Source organism: Cheilinus undulatus, linkage group 20 (genome assembly GCF_018320785.1).
Source record: "Cheilinus undulatus linkage group 20, ASM1832078v1, whole genome shotgun sequence".
Lineage (NCBI taxonomy): Eukaryota > Metazoa > Chordata > Actinopteri > Labriformes > Labridae > Cheilinus > Cheilinus undulatus.
In genome coordinates this window covers 2550881-2574989 of record NC_054884.1, presented here as the reverse complement: position 1 = coordinate 2574989, position 24109 = coordinate 2550881, and the positions used below count along the sequence as shown (strand labels likewise).

At 38.6% G+C, this 24109-nt stretch overlaps 1 protein-coding gene across 4 annotated transcripts in view; it reads right to left on the bottom strand.

The window, feature by feature from the left end:
• LOC121528066 (myosin phosphatase Rho interacting protein) overlaps positions 1–24109 on the bottom strand; it is an 85902-nt gene that overhangs the window by 56966 nt on the left and 4827 nt on the right. For all 4 annotated transcript variants that reach the window (XM_041815195.1, XM_041815194.1, XM_041815196.1 and 1 more), the window contains exons 2-3: positions 7815–7892; positions 4530–4595 (exon numbers count right to left, since the gene is read on the bottom strand). In XM_041815195.1, the coding sequence (XP_041671129.1) occupies positions 4530–4595; positions 7815–7892 (144 nt within the window). The remainder of the gene's footprint in view (positions 1–4529; positions 4596–7814; positions 7893–24109) is intronic.

The following is a 24109-nucleotide window of genomic DNA, read 5'->3' as shown; positions in this document are numbered from 1 at the left end:
ATACAAACAAAGCAACCATGCTGGTTTTGACTCCAATTCCTCTCTTTTGGCCTACAGAGTAAGACTCCTAAGAATGGGGCTCTAAGGGAAAACATTTCTCTCCACTTCTGGAACTTTGCTTCAAACATCCTGAATAATCTGGACGGTTGTGGACCGCAGCAAATTGAAAATAATTGTTTGACTTTCACTCAGAGGAGAAACATGAACACAAGACCCAGTTTCTCTTCGACCTTGGTTTAAACCTGCAGGGTTTATAACTTTTAAGACTTTCATATCCATGCTGTATTTGTTCCAGGTCTCCTCTGTGAGCGTGATGATGATGATGATGAAGAGCAGCAGAGACAATGGGCTCAAACACTCTAAAAACAAAGAGACTGAGGGTGTGGTTCCTCTGAATCTCCACATGAAAGAAGTAAATAAAGTGGAGTAAACCTCTAACTAGTCACATCTCCAGTGTGTGAGGAACAATGATGATCCCGATGAGATCAACGACACCACTGTCCTTATCAGCTGCACAGTTCCTCTCCTCAGGCTCTCGGCACAAAGCAGCCATTTCCCTGACCCACTTTCCTGCCCGCTGGAGCAGATGAAACGAGCCCAGGACAATGAGGCAGACAGTTTTGGAATCAGCGTTACAATGAGAGGAAAACACGGCAGGCTGGGTGTCACTGGAAACACATTACACAGTGGAAAACACGCACACGCTCACACACAAACCCTGCAATGTTTCCTCCCATTGTCATCACTGGAAACACAAAGAGATCCACCACATGTGACTTCAAACGGCGGCTGGATTCACGGAGGGAGAGGGCGAGGAAGAGAGCGACTGTTACAGCATCTGATCGTTAAAAAACACAGACAGGCCCACACAGAGGGAAACACCTGCGTAAGGATGCCTCAGATCCAGATTTCATATTAGAACCAGGAGTCAAAACCATCACTGACCTGGAGCCTCAAACACACCCTGAATTACTGACTGTGACTATTATTCATTAGCCTGAGAAAACAAACAAAAATAACACCTGGAGAAAGAACAGATGGAAGAAGAAAGGAGTGTGATCACACGGTTCATGGACAGCAGTATCTTTACGTGGTCAGTGCTTAAGCAAATCATTTCATATCCAGTCAATCACTGATAACTGTTATGAAACCCTCAGGAAACAGTCACAATTAAGCATTATTTCTCTCAGACAGAATTGCACTAGCAGCTATAAGCTAATGTTAGCAGTCCTTCTATTCTGTTTGCAGGTTGACGTCCTCATACCTGTGCTGACTCTACTAACTATAACTTCAGTTGTATGTGAGTTTAACCTCACATAGTCAGTGCACATCTTTATCTCCATTTCCTGGATCAAAACAGATCTAAAACATGTTGTTCCATTGTTATCGGTGCTATCAGTTCTCCACTGTTTACACCAGATTAAAGAGCGTTACAAAGGCCTGGCTCTGTTCCTCACAGACGATACTCAGGTGTAGGGCAGTTAAAGATCCTGTAAAGTGAAAATAAATCTGTATTTAGCTTTGTTGTATGAAAGGTCAAAGGTTATGAACCTTCAGGTCAAATTTCAGTCAGATGAAACGTCTCTAAGTTTGCAAAATCAAACTTTAAAATCATGAAAAATGAGGCAGTAAAATTAAAAATTAAAAAAACGGCCTCAGAGAGGAAGTGTGCACAGGTATGATCTTCATGGTCACGGCACAGTAACTCCTTAAACTCATACAGCCTATAGAATATCCTAAGATCATTGCTTTTGTATTAATTTACAATGATAACTTTTTGTTACCATGGTAATGAGCACGTACCGGTAGTCTGACTTTTACACGAACGATATGAAAGCGTAAAATCCTGGTATCATATCAGCCCCTTCTCATCACATGCTGATGTGTCTGTGTGCTGTAGACAGCCCTCAGTGTTTACACACAAACACAGTAATCTCAGCCCGATCAGCCAGTTTGGGTTTGGTCACCCGTGTCACATTCCCCCAGAGACGCAGACCAAAACACAGACCAGAGCTCACAGCGGCCAGGGAGAGGAGACGTCACACAGACCCATACTTCACAAAACTGATCAGGGAAGACCACTAACAATCAATCAGTCTGTCAATCAAAAAGAAGAGGGTTAATGGATCAACATTTCATCAGCCTGTTAGCTGAAGAGAAATAAAAACCCTCGATGTTCATCAATGAGCTGCTCCCTGTGCGTTACTGCAGTCTGTGATGTACCGGCCCTTTAAGGACGGTGGCCTTGTGGGTAATGTATGCATGTGTGAAGTGATTTTGTATTTAGTTATGTTAGTGAGAAAATGCGCTCATCTAAAACTTTAAGGTTAACTCAAGTTTAAAGAGCCCAGTGATGTGTTCACTGACATCAGGAAATTTAACCCTCAATATTATCGGCCAGGCAGATATCAGATTTTCTGCCTGAGACTGGCTAGACCTGACCAGCAAACCCAGTGGGTCAGACAAGAAGCTCCTCCCCTCCTAGGATTAGGGCTTAATGATTTGCAAAAATAATCTAACTGCATTTTTTTTCCCCCCAAATATTGCGATTGAATATCTGATTATTCTTGGGTTAATATTATGTGTTTTTTGACAAATCCAAGCAATGAATACTTCCATAAATAAGACCATGTGTGTTGAAAACAATGAAATTATTTCCAAAGCAATTACTTCAAAGTAGCATGAATCTGAATATAGGGTGCAACAAGCTTTAAGCTATAAAGGAGGCGGCTGGGGTGGAGGAGGTGAGGCTGGCTAACGGCTGATCACAGCTAGGGTCTGACTCTCATGACGTAACGCTAGGCTCCATCAGTTTTAGATACAATGAGCTAACTATTTTTGCTCATATTGTAAATGTGATGTCATCTGCTTCGTTTAAGGGCACTATGATTTTTATGTCACTCATTTGATTAAGAAAAACATACATAAAACACAAAAGGGAGGATTTTTGTAAACCATTATAAAAAATTGACACTTGAATGTTTGCATAATGTGCATAAAATCTCTGCTGCAAAAAAAAATTGATTTATCAAACTGGTATTTTGACACATTTCAAGTTAAAAAAAACATTGCAACTTCTGCAATTTGAAAATCACAGTTCACATTTGCTATACAGATGAGACCTGGAGTTAAGGACCAAAAGTTTTTAAAAAGTTTTTTCTTTCATATTTAATATTTCTGAATATATCTAATGTCCTAAAAGGGCTTTAAGAGGGAGAGTGTGATTTCTATTGTATTTTTTTTTATTACACCAAACTTAATAGTAAGTCAAAATCAGTGTTGCTGCTATTCAATGACATATCCAAGACTGATAATCCCTGCACCAAGAAAATCTGCTTTGCATTTTTCAAATAGAAAATAATTCATTTTTTGTGTCAGAAAATGTGACATTATGTAAATAAACTGGCATTTATAGGGTTAAAATTATGAAAAATAATTCACACCTGCTATACATGACGAGGACTGGGGTTGAGGACCAAAAAAAAAAAAGGGGGGGGAGTTTTTATTCATATTTAATACTTTTAAATATATCCAATGTCCTAAAAGGGCTTTAAGAGGGACAGTGTGATTTTTTTTACAAGAGGGCCTGAGGGTTAATCTCTGCTTGTTTGTGGCACCATCCTCTCAAACAAACAGCTCAGAAAAAGAGAAGAAGATGATGAAAACATCTTATCTACCAGAAGAGAAACCAGAAATCCATCTCCTTCGGTCGGCTTTTCACCACATAAACAATGACAGACTTGTATTTGAGTCTATTACATCACCGTTATAATACACTCAAATCAGGCTCAGGCCCATAAATATAGTTAGATGGGCTTGAGGAGGGGAGGAAGGGCTTTGGGCAGGGTCTAGATGAATTCAGAGGAGCTGGTCTCAGCTCTAGATTCAGGTTCTGAGTTCATAGATGAAATGCTCCAGTAAAAAGCACAGAGGGAAAAACACCGAGACAGTGAACATGGGTATTTTATAGAGAAGGGAATGTACTCAACATGTCTGTAAGTCCTAAAGAACAAGCACACATGGGGCTAGACGAAGACAGGGTATTTACACAACATCTGACATCAAATCTAATGCTCTTCAAGAACTTCTTCACTCTGTTACTGATGTTGTGTTTGCATACAAAAAACTCAACAAACATGGTAACATGAACTCCCCAGACACAGCCATCCAACATGGGAAGCATCAACCACTCATGTTCTAATAATATAAAACCTTTAAATATCACATCCTCTCACGCTGCTCCATCACAACATCTACAAACATAGACGTTTCAGGATTCTTCCTTAATGATATCAATGCTGTTTCTAGTGCCAATCCTGACTGTGTAACAATGCTGTCAGCATCAGAAAATTTCCTTCACAACCTCTCAACACTAAGAGGCAACAGTGGCAGCCTAAAGTGGAGTGAACAGGTAGGGTTATACCTGGAAAGGTAACCATTAACAGAAGGTCCTACAGATAACCACAGCTTTAGGTTCAGTTTCTACATAAAGCTCCTTCAAGGAGACGGAATAAAAGTGTGTTTCTTACCGACTCGTCCAGAGCGAAACGTAGACAGCCGTGTTCGTACAGCACGAAGAATCTCCTCTGCCATTTCTGTCAGGAGAAACACAAACAGTCAGTACAGTCTGCATTTAATGTCATGTCTACCAAAGCTACTAAAACAACTCCAGAGAAATGTATTTAATCTATCAGGGACAGTACATAGGGCCTGTTGTATTTAATCACAGAAGCCATGACTAATTCACAGTCCTCGTCCCTGGTCAGGCTTTGAAGGAAAAAGACTTAGTTTGTCTGTAAGAATTAGATCAGTGTGCACATGGATGTGTCTTAAAAAACACGACTGTATTTACAATTGTTAACATTTATTTAGATTTTATCAGTAAATTTGACCTTAAGACACTCAAACACCATTTATACTGTGCCTTTAAACTATGATAAGAGAAACAGTGATAGACTTGAATTAAAGACCTCCATCTAGAGGGCCGGAGTCACACAGTGCTCACATATGGTCTGTTTCAACCAAGCAGTCCCTGTTTGGCTCAGTCCAGTTTGTCAGATAAATCCTGATCGTTCTTTGTTTCCACAGACGATGACTGTCTATCTCAGTCCTTGTGATGGGAAATCATCTCTTTGTAGGGATCTGGATCACTTAGCTCAGCTTATAAATAAAAGCAGGTCTTGTTTTCCCAATTTGGCTCCTCGTTTGGTACCAGTCTGGCTTTTGAAATGTGGATTAAAAACGATAAAGGATGGAAGAAAGGAAACTGGTTCTTAAACAGGAGCCAGCTCCTGTCCTTCAAATAAAAGAGACAGCTCCTAAAAACAACACGTTCATGAATGATGCATCATTACTGAGGCTGATACTCAGATATACCAACCCTCTATCACTCATGTTGACTCTTTCTGCACACAACCTGTGGAAAAGTGGGTGGGACTGGAGAGGAGCGAGGGAAAACCCTCCAAAAAAAGCTTCAACAGCCCCAGCTTCATCAACATTCAGTCCCTGGCCTTTACAGATGATGTCATCCTTAATGGTTATAAAACAACCCATTCTTGCCAATAAATATAATGTCTCCTTTAATGGCTATCAAACATCCCATCCTTGCCTATGAAGATGATGTCATTCTTAAAGGTCTATCAAACATCCCACCCTTGCCTATGAAGATGATGTCATTCTTAACGGTCTATAAAACATCCCACCCTTGCCTATGAAGATGACGTCATTCTTAAAGGTCTATAAAACATTCCATCCTTGCCTATGAAGATGATGTCATTCTTAAAGGTCTATAAAACATTCCATCCTTGCCTATGAAGATGATGTCATTCTTAAAGGTCTATAAAACATTCCATCCTTGCCTATGAAGATGATGTCATTCTTAAAGGTCTATAAAACATTCCATCCTTGCCTATGAAGACGATGTCATTCTTAACGGTCTATAAAAAATTCCATCCTTGTTTATTGAGATGATGTCATTCTTAACAGTCTATAAAACATTCAATACTTGTCTATTAAGATGATTTCATTCTTAACGGTCTATAAAACATTCCATCCTTGCCTATGAAGATGATGTCATTCTTAAAGGTCTATAAAACATTCCATCCTTGCCTATGAAGATGATGTCATTCTTAAAGTTCTATAAAACATTCCATCCTTGTTTATTGAGATGATGTCATTCTTAACAGTCTATAAAACATTCAATACTTGTCTATGAAGATGATGTCATTCTTAACGGTCTATAAAACATTCCATCCTTGCCTATGAAGATGATGTCATTCTTAACGGTCTATAAAACATCCCACCCTTGCCTATGAAGATGACGTCATTCTTAAAGGTCTAAAAAACATTCCATCCTTGCCTATGAAGATGATGTCATTCTTAAAGGTCTATAAAACATTCCATCCTTGCCTATGAAGATGATGTCATTCTTAACGGTCTATAACCCATTCCATCCTTGTTTATTGAGATGATGTCATTCTTAACAGTCTATAAAACATTCAATACTTGTCTATGAAGATGATGTCATTCTTTACGCTCTATAAAACATTCCATCCTTGCCTATGAAGATGATGTCATTCTTAACGGTCTATAAAACATCCCACCTTTGCCTATGAAGATGACGTCATTCTTAAAGGTCTAAAAAACATTCCATCCTTGCCCATGAAGATGATGTCATTCTTAAAGGTCTATAAAACATTCCATCCTTGCCTATGTAGATGATGTCATTCTTAAAGGTCTATAAAACATCCCACCCTTGCCTATGAAGATGATGTCATTCTTAAAGGTCTATCAAACATCCCACCCTTGCCTATGAAGATGATGTCATTCTTAAAGGTCTATAAAACATTCCATCCTTGCCTATGAAGATGATGTCATTCTTAACGGTCTATAAAACATCCCACCCTTGCCTATGAAGATGACGTCATTCTTAAAGGTCTATAAAACATTCCATCCTTGCCTATGAAGATGATGTCATTCTTAAAGGTCTATAAAACATTCCATCCTTGCCTATGAAGATGATGTCATTCTTAACGGTCTATAAAACATTCCATCCTTGTTTATTGAGATGATTTCATTCTTAACAGTCTATAAAACTTTCAATACTTGTCTATGAAGATGATGTCATTCCTCACGGTCTATAAAACATTCAATCCTTGCCTATGAAGATGATGTCATTCCTCACAGTCTATAAAACATTCCATCCTTTTTTATTAAGATGATGTCATTCTTTACGGTCTATAAAACATTCCATCCTTGCTAGCATGCTGCAGTTATCTGATGAAAACTGAAGCTTGCAGGTTCACCTCGAGCTTTGAAGGACTAACTTTACAACATTCACATTTTCTTTTATAACTGCTGTTCTACACTTCCTGCTATCATCTGACCCTGACATATCATTGGGAAAGTGTGAGTGTAAAACAACCTCTAAACTAGACTTATGGGTGGATGATGTGTTGTTTTTTAGTTGTGATTGTGATGAGTGAGTCTGAGAGTAACTGATATTATAATGAAAATGAACAGGAATGTCCAGATGCAGAGGAGAGTACAATGTCTGTCCAACATGAAGACTGAAAATTTACAATCACAAAGAGATTAAGGGAGAAGAAAATATCATGTGAACCAGACGGCTTGGTAGAAACTTAAGGTGCTTGACCAGTGAGACTGTCCCTTGTGATTTACACCATATCTTTCAGTTTTAAAAGCTGATTATTGCTTGGTTTGCTTGGTGTTGTAAACGTGTTGTTGTATTGATCCCAACATCGTGTACATGCATCCATTAAACAAATGTTCAGGCTGGTAATGCACGCTCTTACCCGAGATCTCTGCATAGGATTGTCAAAATCGGTTCCCTCAGGGGCCAAACACAGCCATCCACCATAAATAGGCTTAGCCTGTAAAAGAGAGAGGCAGAAAAAAAGAGCAATTTAGGTAATCATTAAAACTGGGGGAGCGTGTGAGTCGAGGGGGAGGGGAATGAGGGACGGTGGCGTCTTTAGGGGTCCAGATGTTGTTGCCTCTGTTCTCATTTTGCAGCCACAGAGAAACCAGCCAGTGAGTTAGTGAGCGGCGTGCTGTAATCAGCGCCGTTTGATGACTGACTGCATCTCTGTCCTGGTTACCCACAGCACAGGAGACGCACAAAACACACACCCACATCTACACACCAGTCCTGGTTCACATTGTGGGCCACTGTGACCACAAACCACCTCAGACCGCAGAGGCAGAGCATTCTATAGGCGTGGAAACACAGCAACACAGAGCAGCATGTCGACTCTTTAAACTCCTCTAAAGGAGATTATAATGTGCATTATTATGTTTTTGATTGTTGTGATGACATTTCTGCAGTATCTCTGGATGCTTCTAAGCCCTTAAATATATAAATCATTCACTTTAAACCTTTAGAAGTGATTAAAACATGAGAATTTATAACAATTTCGCACTTTTTTTAAACTAATCTGAAGAAAAACAAAAATACAAGGTTGTCAAATTTTGAATATTCTGCATTACCATGTTTTTAAACCATACAACCCTTGAAATGTAAGGATGACCAGTATCAAAAACAACCAAAGCTTTATAAAAAGTTGGATATTCAGTCTGTATTCTAAGCAAAGCTGTGTAGAGAGAAAGAGTAAGCTGCAGCAGTTCATTCAAACTGCCACAAACGGATGTTTCTGGACTTCTTTAGTGTCTCATTAAGATGCTAAATTCATATTTCTGTCTCTTAAAGAACTGTCTGTGGGTTACTTATTCACAACAACCTAGAAATTAATATTGTATTAAAAGGCTAACAACTTATTTGTGCAATTTAGAAAGTCTACTTGCAGTTTCTAATGGATTAAATCGCTGATTTGATAATGAACAACTAAATATTAGTCCTAGGCACCCAGCACTGAATGTGACAGCCTTTTTAATCATCCGAAACTGCAGGAAAACTTCTGCACATCATCAGAATTGCTCTAAAACATTGGCAATCTTTTGGCACTGAAGCATACTTGATGTCTTTATACAGCATGGAGCAGTTTGGATGGCATACTGACTGATTGATTCCTACAGGCTCGTCATTGGCATGAGATGCTGTTAATAAGTATTTTGTACAGCAGCTGCAGTTTTATTTAGGGGTGAACAGAGTACCATCATCTGTTACCAACCGGACTGTTGAAAGACTTAAAGACAACAAAAGAGGGGACAATCTCTCAACTAGAAGCCATCTCTCATTGCTCACACAAGTACCGAGCTCTTAGAACCAGCTCATCCACCAAAAACATTCGGGAATACCTCCAAACTTCATCTGGAATTGAGTTTTCATTTCTAACCACACTGGAAAAAGCAACATCCATTTTACTCATAAACATTGAGTTGAAATTACTCAGTTCTTCTTAATCTGTTCTAAATACTTATTATAAACAAGTTAATTGTACTTCTTGGCCATAACAGCAAAAGGGCTTGATTTACTTAAGTTTACTTAGTTTAAAAAAATTAAGTAAAAGGGGGTATAATTAAGTTGTGTTAACTTAAAAATCCAAAACAGCGATTTGAACTCTATTTTTATGAGCTGATAGAACTTATTTCAGTTTTAAGTGAACAGTACTCAAACAATTTAAGTATTTTTTGTTATAACTCATATTATTTGAGTTGTGGCAAATCTGCAGTTTTCCCAGAATGCCTTTGGGCACTAAACCTTTATGCACTCTGTTTGCTGCAGCTGTCTTTGCCAGGACATTTTTGAAAAAGAGATTTTTAATCTCAATGAGGTTTTCTCCTGGTTAAAAAAAGGTGAAATAAGATAAATAAATAAAATGCACCACGAGTGAAGTTACTGTCTCAATTAAAGATGTCCCGCCCATAGGGGGCATTGACACTGTTGTCAGCATCAGTGAAAGCTGTTTGGCACACTGTCATTGATGAACTGGGTTGACAACAGCCATTGTTGCAAGTGGTGGCACAAGATAGTCCACCTGTGGTGAAATGATGACTTACAAAACTTTTGTACTAAGGTGTTCTAAGGTAATCAGTTATGTAAGATACTGTAAGTACTATTAACTTATCAGTGTTTACAATGCACTAAAAATATTAAGTATTACACACTCAAAGTAGATGATCTAGGCTAAGTCCTGCAAACTTAAATTAACATTTGAATCTCAGTTGTGAAAACTTAAAATAATTGATTTTAAACTAGTAGTGAATACTTAAATAGTTCAAGTAGAACAAGTACTGCACACTACTAACAAACAAGATTTTTTAACTCACAAAAGTCAAGTGTAGTTTACTTGTTATTTTTGAGGCAACGACTTTCCGTAATTTTTTTAAGTAAGCTCAACTAATTTTTTCTTACAGTGCAGAACTCCACGAGATCTATGAGCTAAACAGTACATCAGCGTGTCCTTCAAAAGCATGTTTCTGACAACATGAGAGAGTAAAGCTGTTAGAGAGTTAGCCTCTTGCCTGCTACAAGAGGTGGAGCAGTGAGACCCGCTGCCCTGTTGTCAGTGTTCCTATCTCCAGCCTGTTTTTAAAAAGCCTCATGATGTGAAAGCAGAGAGGGTAGAAGATATTACTGCTGCTAACGAGTAGTCACAGTCCATAGACAGACAACAAATGTATTATTAATAGGGCAGAGCCATTTGGGAAAATAATGTAATGACGTTTTTTTTTCACCCAATATTGCAAATCCTTAAGTTCCTCATCCTCTGTATTTTCCAACAAACACAAACAATAAATCATTCTATATCACAACCAACACATTATTAGACTAAACAAGGGCTGAACAATTTTACAAAATACCAAACTGGGACCATTTTAAATTGTATTGCAAACTGGATATGAATTGTTTTGTCATTCTCATATTTAATAGGAAAAAAGTATAAAAATGAAGACAGTTGGATTTTTTGACTATTCTAAAAAAGAGGCACTTGAATGATCGCATAATTATGTACTGCATAACATCCCTGCTGCACAAAAGTTTTAAACTGGTATTTTGACATCAATTTCAGATCAAAGAAATGTTGCACCTTCAGCGATTTGAAAACTGCTGCGATTTAATCTTGTTTTCGATTGATTGCCAAGCCCTTGTTATTAAGCGCCCTGCTCAGACTCCTCTGCAGCATCTCTTCCTGTGTCGACATGAGCCGATCTGTGATCCTTCACTGACCAACACGAGTATCCACCGTACCGGCTTTTTATTAAAAACAGTGTGGCGGCACACTTTATAATCATTAAGTTCATACGTTGCTCTAAATTGCACACATTTTAATTTGCATGTTTATGTTGTTTATTTTACTTTTTCAGATCGGGAGATATCAGATTGTTTTCTATGTTGTCTTCCATTTTGCATGTTTAACCTATCACAGGCTGTAGCAACTACCACTGATAGATTTGAATAACACTAGATGGTAAATAGGATTGATTGATTCTAATTTCAAACATGTAAAAAAAGGTATGCACTAATGCAGTGGTTCTCAACTGGTGCCCTTTTCAGTGGGTTGCAGATGTGTGCCTGGGGAAAAAAATTGCACCACATTGTCGGAGACTCTATAAAAAATGTATGTTTTGTCCTGTTTCATTGTTTTGTTACACTTTTTGTACTGTCTTAGACCCGTGCTCCACCTCTGTGAACCGTTACGCCCCTATGTATGTGGAAGAAACTCCTCACTAATGTAAAAGGTCCTCAGCTTTCACTGCAAATCAATGACAGCTCTAGTGATTGGCCTGTTCATTTTGCACTGATTCTGACAGGATTATGTACACATTACTCTGCTGTATTTACCTGCTGGTCGTCTGTTTTTTCAGGATTAATCAGCTGTTCTTTGCTAACACTTCATTCTGCTCTAAGTGTTAAAGATTACCCAGCAGCTCTCCCTTCTGCTCACGCTCCTACACTTGAACACAAACCTGACATATCTCCTCTCTGAGGAAGGATGTGATTATTACTCTGAGCTTCTTAAACTGCTCCATGTCACTGCATGCCCTCCATAAATCTATATGTGCCGGGCTAAGACGTGTGAGAACGTGTCTGTGAAGGCAGTGTGGACGAGCTGGAAGCTTTTAAAAGATTATTTTGGAGAAGGAACATTTTGTGACCCAGATAAATCAAACAAGTCTGTTAATTAGGCAGGAGATGATAAATGGTTTCCCCCTCGTTCTGCTGTCCTGCAGAGAGATGTTGAAGCAGTAAGAGGACAAAACATCCGATTATAAGAGGAAATCCAGAGCAGCTGCTGCAGAAAGACCATGAGCAGAAGCACATCTTCAGTCCTGATGAATGTAAAGTAAAGAACACGCTGTTCAGCACACGCTACACCTAAGGAAACCGCTCACACGTCTCACATCCCAGCTGCTGTCCTATTTAGATTCAACACATTCAACATTACTCCTCATTTCATCTTTAGTGAACAGGTGCATTTAACTCTGGTAGAAGTAGAAAGCTAAAATCATGGTGAAGTTTCCCTCTGCTACCAGCTCGGTCATCGTAAAACCCTGCAGGATCCCGAGGTTTCTGGGTCAACAGGAGTGAGAATGTTGTTCTTTGTGATGTTGCAAAGTGGGCTGATGCTGTCAGCTGTAGCTTGCATTGTTAGTAATTGGACATATCAGATAGTTCACATCCATCTTGGAAACACCCAATATGTCACACCCACGGGGAAGACCCAGGACACACTGGAGAGACTATGTCTCTGGGCTGGCCTTGGACCGCCTAGGGATCCCCCAGGAAGAGCTGGACAAAGTGGCCAGGGACAGGGAAGTCCGGGCTTCCCTGCTTAGGCTGCGCCTGCTACCTGACCTCAGATAAGTGGAAGAAGATGGATGGATGGATGGATGGTTTCATTGCCCACAGGAAATAGGGACTTATCTCTCTGTTAAAGCTATTTTGAAAGAAAATACAAAAACTGACACAAAAATATGTTGCTTGGACCAAAATATTCAAATTTCATTTTTTGACTGTCACCAAACTGTGGCCTTTGTATGAACGTAGTTGATGACCCCTACCATAGACGGTGGTTGGCATGGGCAGAACCTTTCAAAATAAAACTCTGAGCATGAATTTCCTTCTGTCACATCAGTGCAGGACAATCAGAGGAACTAAACATATGATGTAGTAGGCATGCGCCACCACAAAGGAGAAAACTACTTAACACGACCTCTCGGATCGTTCACTATCAGTGGAGCCAGTAAGTGAAGGAAACTCCTACTAAAACCGGCCAGGGGAAGAGCAAAAACATCTTTAACATCAAGAATATCTTCCAGTGTGGTTCTCTGCTCTCCTTTAATAAAGAAATGTCCCGTTCAGATCAAACTGCTGCTATAGCCGCTGATGCTTGAAGTTTTAAGATGGATTAGTCTGATGACAGACATGAAATCTGGACAATCCATCGGCTTTGCATAGTTAGTATGTTTCTGATTTAGACTAGGAATGCTACAACTGACACTGACATACTCAACGGTTCAGTTTGGTGTCCAAGATATTACGATGTTATCAGTCTGGTATCAGCAGATATAAAAATTTCTGCTGATATTTACATCCGATGTTTTGCCTGTGTATTTCAGCACATATCGACTGTAAATTTTGTCCTTATATCCTAATAAATTAGTCGAATTTTAGGCTGAACCAACGAACCTACAGTATGTCAGTTAAGGTCTTTTTCTTCATTTTTCCTCATTCTTTAAAACGTTAAAGTGTTTTAAGGACTAAAGTTTGTTTCCTCAGTCATCTTCAAACCTTTAAGTGTCCAAAAGGACTGAAATTTCTTGTCTAAAACGCATACTTAAATATTTGTATTGGCTAAAATGAATTGGTAAATATAAGCACATAAGATATCTGCAAAAATTCCAATATCGGGCCTCCCTAGTCCAAGAGTCATTGTGTACATATGAATGGCTTTTTTTCCTCCAGCATGGACTACCTTTCATGTATCACACATTTTTCTGAATTGAGTCTGTATGCGACTTCCTGTGAGTCACTGTTGAGGGATAAGGAAGCTCACTGCAGCAAGTAAACACTCAATCCAGGGACTGAAATTAATTCCAGCCAGGTTACAGTTCTGATCTGAAGTCAGTGTCATGTAAACAGCCACCAAATGTGTCCTAAAAGTCACATATTTCGGCCCTTTAAGAGAAGTTTTGGTCTCATAGGTCCCCAAAACATGCCTGTGATGTTAATGAGCTGTCTGACTCCGCCCCTTTGGACAAGAGGAGGAGCTGAGAGAGAAGGACGGAACTTCCTCCTAAGCGGGGAGGACCGACCAAACATGGGGGCGGTTCCAACTCCCCATATGACATCATGAGGGGAAAATCTGAGAACTTGTGATTCTTGGGGGATAGTGGAAAGGTCAGGGGTCACATATTTTTGTTAGATAAGCCTGAAAAAGTGTGTTTTCATAATATGAGGCCTTTAATAGTAGTCAGATATACGACATTACAGCGTCCATCACTGAGTGATGCAAACATCTGCGTTCCCATTCTTAAGTCAGTATCTGTGTGGGAACACTGCTAACATGTTAAAGTTACATCCTCAGTGTAAACTCTGACTCCACAGTGCATCATTAAAACCTCACATGGTGGGAAACAGGACCCCTCACTTCCTCTCTGCTCATGCTCCCACTCCTCCAATCCCATCATGCCTCTCTCTGCCTCTCTCCCACGTATGATTAAACCTAATCCTGCCTCCTTCCTCCTCCTCCTTCTCCTCCTCTCTCTGGTTCTCCGCTCGAACTCCTCACCTCTCTTAGGACAAACTGTTCATGTGACCCAGTGAAAACCGTGACAACAGACCTGGAACTTGTAGGGGAATAAAAACTCTGGTGGAGCACATTGATTGAAATAAATGAATGTTCTTTGGCTCCAGCAGCAGCGGCCCCTCCCCCCGGCCCACCTTTTATTCCAGCGCTGTTGAACAAAGACTTTGTTTATATTGGATACTGTCCGTCTGACATCCAGCTCTCTTCTCTTTGCATAACTTTTCCATGTGGGCTATCTGTTTCTAAGAGGAGCTCTCTCTACAACTTTGATTTAGGGCTCAGATTCACTCAGCTAAACGGCCTATTCATGGCGTTTTTACAGCATTACGCAGCTTTACAGGAGCTTTCTCTGCACGGGGTAACTGAGTTTATCTGCTCTAAGTCGCCACTACCACTTTCTCTACACTGGAACATTTTACAAAGCTGTACCCTCTCCTAGGGCCTGGCAAATACAACAAAATGTGCATCTTCATTTCTCCTTTAAAAATTATTTTGGGCTTTCAGTCTTCATTTTCAGAATAGCTGAAGAGAGACAGAAAATCAGGGAGGAGAGAGAGGACCAATGTTGTGTTCAAATCCATGTACTTTAATGTGGAGTTGGTCTCCTTCTGCAGCTATAAAAGCCTGTTTCTGTGGGAATGTGTGTCCATTCATTCTGTAGAGCACTGATCATCAACTGGCGTCCCGAGGGCCAAATCAGGCCCCTCAAAGCTTAATATCCGGCTTCCAGAAGATCATTAAATTTAAAAAAGGAAGAAAAGAAAATGTTTTGGTTTTAAGGAATGACTTCAAATGTCTGCAGCTGTTAAATCCACCCCAAAAACAAGTAATACTGAAACTTTTTTTGAATGGCTTAACATTTGATCTTTTTTTTTTAACAAAAACTCACTTGTCAGCCGTTATAAGTAAATATTCAAAAAATATATACCGTATGTTTAAAAAATGGGTTAAGACTGGTGCAAATGCTGCAAAAATGGACAGAAAAAATATATATACTGTATGTTTAAAAAAAATGGGTTAAGACTGGTACAAATGCTGCAAAAATGGACAGAAATGGGTTTGAGAGTGGCACAAAGGGAGAAAATAATGGCAGGAAAAGTGGTAAGAAGAGGTTAAAATGTGACCATATGAGTTAAGGAGGAAAAAAGGGGCAAAAAGTTTCAAAAATTGGTTAAAAATGACAAAAATGGTGCAAAAAAAGTAATGAAAAGGGGTTAAACAGTGGCAACAATGGATAAAAGTGGCACAAAGGGGATAAAACATGCAGGAAAAGTGGTTAAAGAATGGCAAAGTATCAAGAATGGTTTCAAAGTGGCAAAAATATAGCAAAAAATAGCCAGGCAGTGTAGTTAAAATGGGTTGGAAGGAGCAATAAGTGGCAGGGAAGTGGCAAAATGGGCAAGCAGTGGCCAAAAAAAAATTAAAAGTAGAAAAAAAATGGCCAAAAAAGGGTTAAGAGTGGCAAAAATCTTGCAGAAATGTCCAAATGAACGAGTGAAAAGAGGTTAAAGAGTGTCTTAAAAGAGTGCTCCACAGTCCAGTGTCGGTGTGCTCTGATGCTTGGCTTTAGACTTGGTGATTTGAGACTTGGATGCAGCAGTTACCATGGAAACCCATTTATGAAGCTCCTGCTGCAGTTTAAGTATTTACACTAATGCCACAAGAAGTTCAAAACTCTTCAGCTACGGAATCAGCAGTGTTGGGCATCACTGAGAGTTGACTGTGGAATATCCAGCAGGGATGAAGCTTCACTAAAGGTGTCATCCATTGCAGTACCTGCTGGAAGTCACTGATCTCTTCAGGATGGCCCATTTAGGATCACACGTCTGAGACTGCATGGCTAGCTGATGATTTAATCAGCTGTGGGTCTGACTGAAACACCTGAATGCAATAATGAGCAGGCATGGACACACACTTTTGTCCTGATAATGCCCTCTCTCAGCCAGTTACTATGGATCTTACAAACGTATGACCAGCAGCTAGAATACATCAACACATCTAAAAACGGGATAAGTTGCCCATCCCTACCTCCACCTCACAGTTAACCGTGTTTATGTGCAGTTATGTAACCCAGCTTTAGGCCAGTAATGGCTCGGTGAGAGGAGCTAACTGGTCCGAGCAGCGTCCACATCGAGTCCTTACAAAACCTGCTTGTGCAACGAGCTCCCCGCTGCCTGTTTGGATAGCTGACAGAGTGGAGACGCTCTCAAACAGCCTGCAGGCTGCTGGATGAGCCAGGACGGATGGAGTATCATCAGTAAGCCTCTCTGGTTCCGTCAGAGCAGGGAGCGAGGGCCGGGTCACGGGGAGATTAGAGGAAGTGATGTAACCATAAGCCATGTGTGTGCAGCCAGGAGTCTGAGGGGTTAACGCAGAGCTGAACGCACTTTAGAAACAGAAACAAAGTGAGTAACTCCCCCCTCGCTCAAACACACATACACAGGAGGAGAGGATGCTGACGTTGCTGTTTGGCTCTAAAGCTGCGTTCAAGAGCCCATCTGGGCCTCAAGTCTGGGATCAATTACAGGACACAACAGAGACTAAACTAATGATCTAAGAGAGAAACAAGCACTGAGAGAACACGCTCACGGTAGGATCTGCTCTGTACCTCACTCATCTTTCCTCTTCTAATAAAAACCCTGGACACTTCTTTAGAAGCTCTTCAGCTTAAGATGGAACTGTCCACAGGGACTAGGAACCTTTGGAGGACCTAGTTTCCTTACTTTCTCTCCCTGCCTGAGCAAACTCGTGAACATTCTCTAGACAGTACAGTAGGTGGAGGTATGACTGTAGGAGAAGAGAGAACCACAGCAACCATCCGATGGTTCATGGGTCATGAACTTGGGGAAATCTGATTCTGTACCATGCAGGCAATGGAGTCCATCCTGCTCCTGTGGATGTCTTTATTAATCCTGAGACTCCATCAGCAACACTATTCCTGCTTCTACGCCTACTGTGCGGCTCAGAGGATGAAATGAGCCAATGCTGCACAGATATAACGGGTTTTGAAGAGACAGGAAACGTTTAGAGTTGACTTTACTACTCTACTCTCTGATGGGTACGCCATACACGAGTGTTGTTATGTCCACTATGACTTTTGGCCATCCTGAGCCAAACCAAGCCGTGCTGATCTTCTCTTCCATCACCAGTTGGGCCACGCCTAGCTGTGCCGTACTGCGTCATACTCTAGAGCAGGGCCAGAGCATGCCCGTCCCGCCTCCACACATGCTGCGTTGATGTCAAAGCAGCGATGTTGGCCCTGTACTTCTTCAGCTTTGTGCTGGTCATGGTCCAGACATGGTCCAGGCCCGTACCCTACCCATCCAGGTATCCTCCCCGCTGACTGCAGATATGCGAGAGTCCTGTAGGGAAGTCCCGTTCCAGGAAGTGACTTGAAACGACAGCCTCAGGTTGACTGGGAACAGTTGAGAGTCAGATGTGACAACTCAGCACCACCAGCGACACTCAGCGTACGCTTGCCTGAGGGCGCTGCCCACAGCTTTCATACACGTAGCTCATCTAACAGCTGCAGCATCAGTACTCCTCTGCTCAGGGCTGTCAGTGAAGGTGTCTACAGGTGATGTAGTTGAAGAGGGTGGGGGTGCAAACCCACGCTCAGAGCTCCAAAGGCAATGGTGGCCAACCCCCTTTCAGCTGGGTTAAAACTGCAGTCCCCACGAGTCAGGGTCAGGGTTAGGTTTTCCTCACTGATCAAAGGAATCTGACTTTGAGCTCAAGTGTCCTTGGGTCTGGGCCTGGGTCCCTGATCTGAAAGTCACCTAAAATGCCTAAATATGGAATAAAAACATCATTTGGACTGGTCAGGACAATCAGAACCAAAAGGACCAAAGAACTGAGGAATGCACTGAACCATGGGTTAACAGTATTCTTGCATCCTTCTAGAACAAATCTGTTCAATCCAGCAGAAGACAACCAAACCTGCCGTATCTGGGTCTAAAGACCGAGGTTAACATCAACAACAGCTGCTTAGGGGAACCATTCAGGTCCTTGCTAAGTTCAGTATATTCATGACAAAAGGTTCCTGTTAGTTTTGGTGGAAACGTGACAGTAGTGCTCTCTGGCCTTCCTGAGGTACACATGAAAAACCAACAACAGCAGATAAACAACAGCTGGAGGTTACACAATCTAAGACAACAAACAGGAGGCTGAATGTAGCTTCAGTAGTGAGAGGAAATCAAAAGGAATTCACTCTGAACAGCTAGAAAAAGAGAAATAAATTCACTTTAACCAGCTAGAAAAGGAGAAATAAAAACACTTAAACCAGCTAGAAAAGGAGAAATGAATTCACTTTAACCAGCTACAAAAAGGAGAAATAAAAACACTTAAACCAGCAAGAAAAAGAGAAATAAATTCACTTTAACCAGCCAGAAAAAGAGAAATAAATTCACTTTAACCAGCTACAAAAAGGAGACATAAAAACACTTTAACCAGCTAGAAAAAAGAAATAAATTCACTTTAACCAGCTACAAAAAGGAGAAATAAAAACACTTAAACCAGCTAGAAAAAAAAAATAAATTCACTTTAACCAGCTACAAAAAGGAGAAATAAAAACACTTTAACCAGCTAGAAAAAAAGAAATAAATTCACTTTAACCAGCTACAAAAAGGAGAAATAAAAACACTTTAACCAGCTAGAAAAAGAGAAATAAATTCACTTTAACCAGCTAGAAAAAGAGAAATAAATTCACTTTAACCAGCTAGAAAAAGAGAAATAAATTCACTTTAACCAGCTACAAAAAGGAGAAATAAAAACACTTAAACCAGCTAGAAAAAAAGAAATAAATTCACTTTAACCAGCCAGAAAAAGAGAAATAAATTCACTTTAACCAGCTAGAAAAAGAGAAATAAATTCACTTTAACCAGCTAGAAAAAGAGAAATAAATTCACTTTAACCAGCTACAAAAAGGAGAAATAAAAACACTTAAACCAGCTAGAAAAAAAAAATAAATTCACTTTAACCAGCTACAAAAAGGAGAAATAAAAACACTTAAACCAGCTAGAAAAAAAAAATAAATTCACTTTAACCAGCTAGAAAAAGGTTAAAAAAATAACCTTAAACCAGCTAGAAAAAAAAAATAAATTCACTTTAACCAGCTACAAAAAGGAGAAATAAAAACACTTAAACCAGCTAGAAAAAAAAAATAAATTCACTTTAACCAGCTACAAAAAGGAGAAATAAAAACACTTTAACCAGCTAGAAAAAGAGAAATAAATTCACTTGAACCAGCTAGAAAAAGAGAAATAAATTCACTTTAACCAGCTACAAAAAGGAGAAATAAAAACACTTTAACCAGCTAGAAAAAGAGAAATAAATTCACTTTAACCAGCTAGAAAAAGGAGAAATAAAAACACTTAAACCAGCTAGAAAAAAAGAAATAAATTCACTTTAACCAGCTAGAAAAAGAGAAATAAATTCACTTTAACCAGCTAGAAAAAGAGAAATAAATTCACTTTAACCAGCTAGAAAAAGAGAAATAAATTCACTTTAACCAGCTAGAAAAAGAGAAATAAATTCACTTTAACCAGCTAGAAAAAGAGAAATAAATTCACTTTAACCAGCTAGAAAAAGAGAAATAAATTCACTTTAACCAGCTAGGAAAAGAGAAATAAATTCACTTTAACCAGCTAGAAAAAGAGAAATAAATTCACTTTAACCAGCCAGAAAAAAAAAAAAAAAATTCACTTTAACCAGCCAGAAAAAAAGAAATAAATTCACTTTAACCAGCTAGAAAAAGAGGAATAAATTCACTTTAACCAGCTAGAAAAAGAGAAATAAATTCACTTTAACCAGCTAGAAAAAGAGAAATAAATTCACTTTAACCAGCTAGAAAAAGAGAAATAAATTCACTTTAACCAGCTAGAAAAAGAGAAATAAATTCACTTTAACCAGCTAGAAAAAGAGAAATAAATTCACTTTAACCAGCTAGAAAAAGAGAAATAAATTCACTTTAAGCAGCTAGAAAAAGAGAAATAAATTCACTTTAACCAGCTAGAAAAAAAGAAATAAATTCACTTTAAGCAGCTAGAAAAAGAGAAATAAATTCACTTTAACCAGCTAGAAAAAGAGAAATAAATTCACTTTAAGCAGCTAGAAAAAGAGAAATAAATTCACTTTAACCAGCCAGAAAAAAAGAAATAAATTCACTTTAAGCAGCTAGAAAAAGAGAAATAAATTCACTTTAACCAGCCAGAAAAAAAGAAATAAATTCACTTTAAGCAGCTAGAAAAAGAGAAATAAATTCACTTTAACCAGCTAGAAAAAGAGAAATAAATTCACTTTAACCAGCCAGAAAAAAAGAAATAAATTCACTTTAACCAGCTAGAAAAAGAGAAGTAAATTCACTTTAACCAGCCAGAAAAAGAGAAATAAAAACACTTTAACCAGCTAGAAAAAGAGAAATAAATTCACTTTAACCAGCCAGAAAAAAAGAAATAAATTCACTTTAACCAGCCAGAAAAAAAGAAATAAATTCACTTTAACCAGCCAGAAAAAGAGAAATAAATTCACTTTAACCAGCCAGAAAAAGAGAAATAAATTCACTTTAACCAGCTAGAAAAAGAGAAATAAATTCACTTTAACCAGCCAGAAAAAAAGAAATAAATTCACTTTAACCAGCTAGAAAAAGAGAAATAAATTCACTTTAACCAGCTAGAAAAAGAGAAATAAATTCACTTTAACCAGCCAGAAAAAGAGAAATAAATTCACTTTAACCAGCTAGAAAAAGAGAAATAAATTCACTTTAACCAGCCAGAAAAAAAGAAATAAATTCACTTAAACCAGCCAGAAAAAGAGAAATAAATTCACTTTAACCAGCTAGAAAAAGAGAAATAAATTCACTTTAACCAGCCAGAAAAAAAGAAATAAATTCACTTAAACCAGCCAGAAAAACAGAAATAAATACACTATAACCAGCTAGAAAAAGAGAAATAAATTCACTTTAACCAGCCAGAAAAAAAGAAATAAATTCACTTTAACCAGCTAGAAAAAGAGAAATAAATTCACTTTAACCAGCCAGAAAAAGAGAAATAAATTCACTTTAACCAGCCAGAAAAAGAGAAATAAATTCACTTTAACCAGCCAGAAAAAGAGAAATAAATTCACTTTAACCAGCCAGAAAAAGAGAAATAAATTCACTTTAACCAGCTAGAAAAAGAGAAATAAATTCACTTAAACCAGCCAGAAAAAGAGAAATAAATTCACTTTAACCAGCTAGAAAAAGAGAAATAAATTCACTTTAACCAGCCAGAAAAAAAGAAATAAATTCACTTTAACCAGCTAGAAAAAGAGAAATAAATTCACTTTAACCAGCCAGAAAAAGAGAAATAAATTCACTTTAACCAGCCAGAAAAAGAGAAATAAATTCACTTTAACCAGCCAGAAAAAGAGAAATAAATTCACTTTAACCAGCTAGAAAAAGAGAAATAAATTCACTTTAACCAGCTAGAAAAAGAGAAATAAATTCACTTTAACCAGCTAGAAAAAGAGAAATAAATTCACTTTAACCAGCTACAAAAAGGAGAAATAAAAACACTTTAACCAGCTAGAAAAAAAGAAATAAATTCACTTTAACCAGCTAGAAAAAGAGAAATAAATTCACTTTAACCAGCCAGAAAAAGAGAAATAAATTCACTTTAAGCAGCTAGAAAAAGAGAAATAAATTCACTTTAACCAGCCAGAAAAAGAGAAATAAATTCACTTTAACCAGCTAGAAAAAGAGAAATAAATTCACTTTAACCAGCTAGAAAAAGAGAAATAAATTCACTTTAACCAGCTAGAAAAAGAGAAATGAATCCATTTGGTAAAAACAGAAGTGAAGTAGGCCTAAATGTAATTGAATCTTTCTCTCCACTGCAGTAAAACTGCTCCATGTTTAGTTCTTTACTACTGATTTCGTCACCTACAGATAAGACAGCCTTCTTTACTCCATCTACATACCTGTCACATGAAAAAAAAACATCACAAATATTTAAACATGTCAGGTATTTTGAAGCCACAGGGATCGTGTGGCTGTCTAGCCTACATTCTCATGAGCCTGATGAGCTGGTTCCTGCGTCAATAATCATTTTAAACTCTGCAAACACTGGCAGCAGCAACACGAAAAGATTTTCTCATTTGGCAATCGATCAATCGAGACACCTTAAACCAGGTGTGTGAGGGAAAGATCTACATTCTAACTATGACAGCATCACAACTAAACATTCACAAGTGTTCCTGCAAAGACCCGAGCTTTACTGTCGGTTGTTTTAGGCTGACTGTGTTCAAATCTAGTGAGTGGGGATGTTTAAAACACTTAAAGATTGGGATCAATAAAAATACATTTTCTCATACATCAACAGCACTACTGAAATCAGAACCAAAAATAAAACCTGACATAATACAAGTGAAAATCTAACAATATAGAAGCTCGTTTCTACAGAACACTGAGAAGTTGATTTCTTTGTGTTACTCCCTTAGAAATGGGATTTTCTTCGCAATAACAATGAATGACATGTCGGCATCATTTTGGTATTCTAAGGGCTGCTATTTGGTAGGGGTGGGAGAAAAAATCAATATACTATAGTATCGCAATATTTCCACTGGTGATCTATTGTATCGTCTCGTCCACCAAGTACTGATTTTTTAAAATTAAATCTAATATGAACTGAAGTCTATGACAATGTCTATAAAAAATGTTTGTCCAGTGAGGTCGGCAGAGGTGACGTAGAGCAGGAGAAAGTTTGTCCGACAGACATGGCAGCACCAGGGGAAGGACATCAGGAATGCAAGCAGGGCACGAATGAGATGCAGATGACACATGAGGTTTACTAGTGCGACAGGAAAATAAAATACTGCAGAAATACAACAAACATGAGGGCAAGGCTGAATCAGCTAAACAGTTCAAAGAATGTTAAAGATCACAATATGTGGTACTACAATACTCACTGTATAGTAAAATGTTTAGAATCACAATAACATGGAAATGTGACCAAAGTATCGTGATAATATCGTATTGTGGAGCCACTAGTGATTCCCACCCCTACTATCTGGCTTCCTGTTTTCTAAGGACTGGAGTTTACAGTCTGAACTACAGCTAGTTTCATTCCTTTGGGATCAGAAATCTGTGTTTTTGTAGTTATTTTAAGCTCTTTGTCAGGAAGGACTGTCTTAGAGGATCACTCACCAAACCTGCTGTTAAATTAGGAGTACTAATCCCAATCACAGGTCAGGTCTACGACAGCAAAGACCCGGCGTTTTTCTTACCATATAAAAGCTGTCTGTATCAGTATCTGCTAAAATTAGTGTGGAAATATCAGCAAATATTGGCTACAATCCAACATCCTTATCACTACAGAGCATAGAAACGTGTGTAGAGTTTT